Genomic DNA, 6521 nt, shown 5'->3' on the forward strand with positions numbered 1-6521 from the left:
TAGTTGTGCTATTGGAGCAGCTTGTGCTGTTGGTGGTTCTCTGGGTGCTGCTGGAGCTATTGGTGTAGCTGGTGCTGCTGCTGCTCCTGCTGCTGCTGCTGCTGCTGCTGCTGATGCAGCTGGTGGTGATACTAGTGGTGCTGGGGATGGTGCTGCTGGTGCTGCTGGTGTTGGTGCTGGTGCTGCTGGTGCTGTGGTTGGTGGTGGTGGTGATACTTTGCTGAAGTTGCTGCAGCTGCTGCTTGTGGTGACGGTGCTGGTGCAGTGGTGCTGCTGGTGCTGGTGCTGCTGCTGGTGGTGGTGGTGTTAGTGCTACTGCTGCTGCTGCTGCTGCTGGTGCTGCTGGTGGTGCAGGTTGTGCTGGTGCTCCTGCTGCTGGTGCTTGGGCCTGCCGCTGCTGCTGCTACTGTTGGTGGTGCTGGTGCCGGTGCAGGAAGTGCTGCTGGTCCTTATGGTCCTTGTAGTGCTGGTTCTCTTGCTGCCGGTGATGCTGGTGTGGATTATGGTGCTTGTTCTGGTGCTGGTGCTGGTCCTACTGGTGCTATTGGTGGAGCTTGTGCTGCTGGTGCTGGTCCTAGTGCTGCTGGTGCTGTTGATGTAGCTGGTACTGCTGGTGCTGGTGCTGCTGATGCAGCAGGTGGTGGTGCTGGTGGTGCTGGTGATGTGATGCTAGTGCTGCTGAGCTGGTGCTGGTGGTGCTAGAGCTGGTGGTGCTGCTGGTGATGCTGCTGCTGCCCCGGCTCTGCTGCTGCTGCTGATGTTGCTGCTGGTGCTGGTGCTGCTGGTGCTGCTGGTGATAATGGGGCTGGTGGTGCTGGTGCTGGAGCCGCTGATGCTGTTGGTGCTAGTGGTGGTGGTGGAGCTGGTGCTGCTGATGCAGCTGGTGCTGGTGCTGGTGCTGGTGGTGTTGCGGCTGGTGCTGGAGCTTCTGGTGCTGCTGCTTGTGGTCTTGGTGCTGGTGCAGCGGTGCTGCTGGTGCTGGTGGTGCTGGTGGTGGTGGTGGTGGTGGTGCTCTTGGTGCAGCTTGTGCTGCTGATGCTGGTGGTTATGGTGGTGTTGCTGGTGCTGGTGCTGGAGCTGCTGGTGCTGCTGTTGATGCTGGTGCTAGAGGTGCTGGTAATGTTGCTGGTGGTGCTGGAAGTGCTGTTGGTCCTGATGGTCCTGGTGGTGATGGTACTGGTGCTGCTGGTGCTACAGTGCAGCTTGTGCTTCTTGTCCTGGTCCTGGTGTTGCTGGTGCTATTGGTACAGCTTGTGCTGCTGGTGCTGGTCCTGGTGCTGCTGGTGCTGTTGGTGTAACAGGTGCCACTTGTGATGGTGCTGGTGCTGGTGCTGCTGATGCAGCCGATGGTGGTGCTGGTGGTGGTGCCCGTGATTATGGTGGTGCTGATGGTGGCGATGCTGAATCTGCTGATGCTGCTGGTTTTGTTGCTGCTATAGGTGCTGGTGATGATGGTGGTGCTGGTGCTGCTGCTGCTGTTGGTGCAGCTGGTGCTTCTGGAGGTAATACTGGTGGTTCTGGTGGTGCTGCTGCTGCCGGTGGTGCTGGTGCTGCTCGTGGTGCTGGTGCTGGTGCGGGTGATGGTCGTACTGGTGCTATTTGTGCAGCTTGTGCTGCCGCTCGTGGTGCTGGTGCTGCTGTTGCTCCTTGTGCTGGTGTTGCTGGTGCTGGTACTGGTCGTACTGATGATATTGGTGCAGCTTGTGCTGCTGGTGCTTGTCCAGTGTGGCTGATGAAGCAAGTGGTGGTGCTGGTGGTACTGATAATGGTGCTGCTGGTGCTGCTGGTGCTGCTGGTGCTGCTGCTTCTGCAATTGGTGCTGGTGCTGGTGCTGGTGGTGTTGTGCCTGTACTGCTACTCGGCTGGATGTGCTGCTCGTGCCCTTGGTTATGGTGGTGCTGAAGGTCCTGGTCTAGAGCTGCTGGTACAGCTGGTGCTGTTGGTGGTAAATGTGCTGGTGATGATGGTGGTGGTGCTGGTGCTGCTCTTGGTGCTGGTGCTGGTGCTGGTCGTACTGGTGCTATTGGTGCAGTTTGTGCTGCTCATGCTTCTGGTGCTGCTGGTGCTTGTGGTGCTGGTGGTGTTTGTGCTGGTACTGGTAGTACTTGTGCTATTGGTGATGGTGATTTTGTGCCGGTGCTACTGCTGTGGCTGAATGTGCCTCCAAAGCCCGTGGTGATGATGGTGCTGCTGGTGTTGAGGTTGGAGCTTCTGGTGCTGCAGGTAATGTTGGAGCTGGAGGTGCTGGTGCTGGTGCAGCTGGTGCTGTTGTTGAGGGGTTGGTGGTGATGCTTCTGATGGAGCTGCTGGTGCTGCTGCTGGTGGTGCTCAGGCTGCTGCTCATAGTGCCTGTGCTGGTGGTGCTGGTACTGGTGGTGCTGGTGGTGGTGGTTGTGGTCATCCTGATGCCGGTGCTGCTGGTGATGCTGCTGCTGGTGCTGGTACTGCTGGTGATGGTGGTTTGCTGTTGGTGGTGCTATTGGTCCTGATGGTCCTTGTGATCCTGGTTCTGCTCTGTCGGTGGTGTTGGTGCTGCTCGTGGTGCTGGTGATGGTGCGGTGATGGTCGTACTGTTGCTATTGGTGCAGGTTGTGCTGCTGCTGGTACTGCTGGTGCTGCTGTTGCTGCTGGTGCTGGTGTTGCTGATGCTGGTACTGGTCGTACTGGTCCTATTGGTGCAGCTTGTGCTGCTGGTGCTGGTCCTGTGCGGCTGATGAAGCAAGTGGTGTTGCTGGTGGTGCTGGAGATGGTGCTGCTGGTGCTGCTGGTGCTGCTGCTTCTGCAATTGGTGCTGGTGCTGGTGCTGGTGCTGGTGGTGTGTGCCAGTGCTGCTGCTGCGGCTGGATGTGGTGCTGGTGCCCTTGGTTATGGTGGTGCTGATGGTGCTGGTCTGGAGCTCTGGTACAGCTGGTGCTGTTGGTGGTAAATGTGCTGGTGATGATGGTGCTGGTGCTGGAGCTGCTCTTGGTGCTGGTGCTGGTGACGGTCGTACTGGTGATGCTTCTGATGGAGCTGCTGGTGCTGCTGCTGGTGGTGCTCATGCGTGTGCTGGTGCTAAAAGGGCTGCTGGTCTTGTTTGTCCTGGTGGTGTCGTTACTGGTACTGCTGGTGGTTTGGGTGCTGCTGGCGCTGGTGGTGCTGGTGACGGTGCTGCTGCTGCTGCTGCTGCTGCTGTTGGAGGTGCTGGTACTGGTGCTGCTCGTGTTGATGGTGCCGATTGTGCTGGTGCTGGCAGCAGGTGATAGTCTTGTTGCTCCTAGGGGTGTTGCTAGTGCTGATGCTGAGGCTGCTGAAGGAGCTGGTGGTTGTGCTGGTGGTGCTGGTGATGGTGCTGCTGGTGCTGCCGGTGCTGCTGCTTCTGGTAGTGGTGCTGGTGCTGGTGATGGTAGTGTTGTGCCGGTGCTGCTCTGGCTGAATGTGCTGCTGGTGCCCGTTTTTATGGTGGTGCTGCTGGTGCGGGTGCTGGAGCTCCTGGTGCTGATGGTGATGTTGGTGCTGGTGGTACTGGTGTGGTTTGTGCTGGTGATCTTGTTGCTGGGTCTGTTGGTGCTAGTCGTGCTGGTGGTGCTGTTGTTGGTGCTGGTCATACTGTTGCTATTGGTGCAGCCGGTGCTGGTGCTGCTGATGCAGCCGGTGCTGGTCCTGTTGGTACTGGGGCCGGGGCTGCTGGTACTGCTGGTCCTGGGGCTGGGGCTGCTGTTTTTGCTGGTGCTGGAGGCGTTGGTGGTCCTGATGGTCTTTGTGGTGCTGCTCCTGGTGCTACTGGTGCTGCTAGTGCTGGATGTCCTCCTGATGGTGCTGCTGGTGCTGCTGCTGGTAGTGCTGCTGGCCATGCTGTTGCTGCAGGAAGTGATAGTTGTGCTGGTGGTGGTGGTGGTGGTCTTGCTGCTGCTGCTGCTCCTGCTGCTGCTGCTGCTGCTGCTGGTGATGGTGCTGCTGGTGATGGTGCTGCTGGTACTGGGCCTGTGGCTGCTGGTGCTGCTGGGGCTGGGGCTGGGGCTGATGGTGTTGCTGGTGCTGGAGGCGTTGGTGGTCCTGATGGTCCTTGTGGTGCTGGTGCTGGTGCTACTGGTGCTGCTAGAGCTGGTGGTCCTCCTGCTGGTGCTCCTGCTGCTGCTGGTGCTGCTGCTGGTGGTGCTGGAGCTGGAAGTGCTGCTGGTCCTGACGCACCGGGTGGTGCTGGTGCTGGTGCTGCTGCTGGTGGTGCTGGAGCTGGAAGTGCTGCTGGTCCTGACGCACCGGGTGGCGCTGGTGCTGGTGCTGCTGCTGTCGGGTGTTGCTGGTGCTGGTGGTGCTGGTGATGGTGGTTCTCGTGCTGCTGGTCCTGGTGCTGGTGGTGATAGAGCTGGTGCTGCTGCTGCTGCTGCTGGTGATGCTGTTGGTGCTGGTGCTGCCAGTGCTGCTGGTGGTAGTCCTGCTGCTGCTGCTGGTGCTGCAGGTCCTGAAGGTGGCGCTGGTGCTGGTGCTGGGGCTGCTGGTGTTGCTGGTCGTGGAGGTGCTGCTAGTCCTGATGGTCCCTGTAATGCTGGTGCTGGTGCTGCCTGTGATGCTGGTGCTGCTCGTGGTGCTGGTGCTGGTACTGGTGCTGGTTTTACTTGTGTTATTGGAGCATCTTGTGCTGTTGGTGGTTTCCAGGTGCTGCCAGTGCTGTTGGTGCAGCTGGTGCTGCTGGTGCTGGGGCTGCTACTGCTGATGCAGCTGGTGGTGATACTAGTGATGGTGCTGCTGGTGCTGCTGGTGCTGTTGGTGTAGCTGGTGCTGGTGGTGATGGTGCTGGTGCTGCTGATGCAGCAGGTGGTGGTGCTGGTGGTGCTGGTGATGGTGATGCTAGTGCTGCTGTTCTGGTGCTGGTGGTGCTAGTGCTGGTGGTGCTGCTGGTGCTGGGCCTGGTGCTGCTGGTGCTGTTGGTGTAGCTTGTGCTGGTGGTGTTGGTGCTGGTGCTGCTGATGCAGCAGGTGGTGGTGCTGGGAGTGCTGGTGATGGTGATGCTAGTGCTGCTGAACTGGTGCTGGTGGTGCTAGAGCTGGTGGTGCTGTTGGTGCCAGTGCTGCTGGTGGTGCTGGTGCTGGTGCCGCTGATGCTGGTGGTGCTATTGGTGGTGGTGGTGGTGCTGCCGGTGCTGCTGATGCAGCTGGTGCTGGTGCTGGTGGTTTTTAGCTGGTGCTGATGCTGCTGGGGTTGCTGCTGTGGTGCTGGTGCTGGTGCAGTGGTGCTACTGGCGCTGGTGGTGCTGCTGCTGGTGCTTTTTGTGTTAGTGGTGCTGGTGGTTTTGTTGCTGGTATTGGTGGTGCTTCTGCTGGTGCTGCTGGTGCTAATTGTGCTGTTGCTGCTGCGGGTGTTGCTGCTGGTGCTCCTGATGCTCCTGATGCTGCTGGTGCTGCTGGTGCCGCTGGTGCTGGTGGTTTTGCTTGTGCTCATGCTCGTTCAGCTGATGCTGGGGCTGCAGCTGCTACTACTGTTGCCTCTTGTGCTGCTGGTGCTGGTGATGCTGGTGGCACTAGTACTGGTGCTGGAAGTACTGCTGGTCCTGATGGTCCTTGTAGTGCTGGTGCTGGTGCTGCCTGTGATGCTGGTGCTGCTGGTGGTGCAGGTGCTGGTTGGTGTGCTGGTGGTGCAGCTTGTGCTGCATGTGGTGATGGTTGTGCTGCTGGTGGTGGTGGTGGTCGTGCTGCTGCTGGTGATAGTGCGGCAGGCGATGGGGCTGGAGCTGCTGGTGCTGCTGGTGCTGGGGCGGGGGATGCTGGTGCTGCAGGTGGTGCTGGTGCTGGTGCTGGAGGTCCTGATGGTCCTTGTAGTGCTAGTGCTGGTGCTGCCGGTGTTGCTGGTGCTGCTCGTGGTGCTGGTGCTGGTGCTGCTTGTAGTTGTGCTATTGGAGCAGCTTGTGCTGTTGGTGGTTGTCCGGGTGCTACTGGTGCTGTTGGTGTAGCTGGTGCTGCTGGTGCTGGTCCTGCCGCTGAAGCTGCTACTGTTGGTGGTGCTGGTGCTGGTGCAGGACTGCTGGTCCTGTTGGTGTTAATGGGGGTGGTGGTGCTGGTGCTGGAGCCGCTGATGCTGCTGGTCCTTATGGTCCTTGTACTGCTGGTTCTCTTGCTGCCGGTGATGCTGGTGCAGATTATGGTGCTTGTTCTGGTGCTGGTGCTGGTCCTACTGGTGCTATTGGTGGAGCTTGTGAGGCTGGTGCTGGTCCTAGTGCTGCTGGTGCTGTTGGTGTAGCTGGTGCTGCTGGTGCTGGTGCTGCTGATGCAGCAGGTGGTGGTGCTGGTGGTGCTGGTGATGTGATGTTAGTGCTGCTGAGCTGGTGCTGGTGGTGCTAGAGCTGGTGGTGCTGCTGGTGATGCTGCTGCTGCCCCGGCTGCTGCTGCTGCTGATGTTGCTGCTTGTTCTGGTGCTGCTGGTGTTGTTGGTGATAATGGGGCTGGTGGTGCTGGTGCTGGAGCCGCTGATGCTGTTGGTGCTAGTGGTGGTGGTGGGGCTGGTGCTGCTGATGCAGCTGGTGCTGGTGCTGGTGCTGGTGGTGTTGC

General features: G+C 59.6%; 1 protein-coding gene across 1 annotated transcript; it reads right to left on the bottom strand.

Moving 5' to 3' along the window:
- Positions 1-5331: 5331 nt before the first annotated feature.
- On the bottom strand, positions 5332-6009 carry LOC125753049 (uncharacterized; the record flags this gene model as incomplete). Its single annotated transcript, XM_049097345.1, has 1 exon — positions 5332-6009. A coding segment is annotated over one exon (585 nt), but the record flags the coding sequence as incomplete, so codon positions are not given.
- Between the last annotated feature and the right edge of the window lie 512 nt (positions 6010-6521).

Source organism: Canis lupus, chromosome 19 (assembly GCF_003254725.2).
Source record: "Canis lupus dingo isolate Sandy chromosome 19, ASM325472v2, whole genome shotgun sequence".
In the NCBI taxonomy this organism is placed as follows: domain Eukaryota; kingdom Metazoa; phylum Chordata; class Mammalia; order Carnivora; family Canidae; genus Canis; species Canis lupus.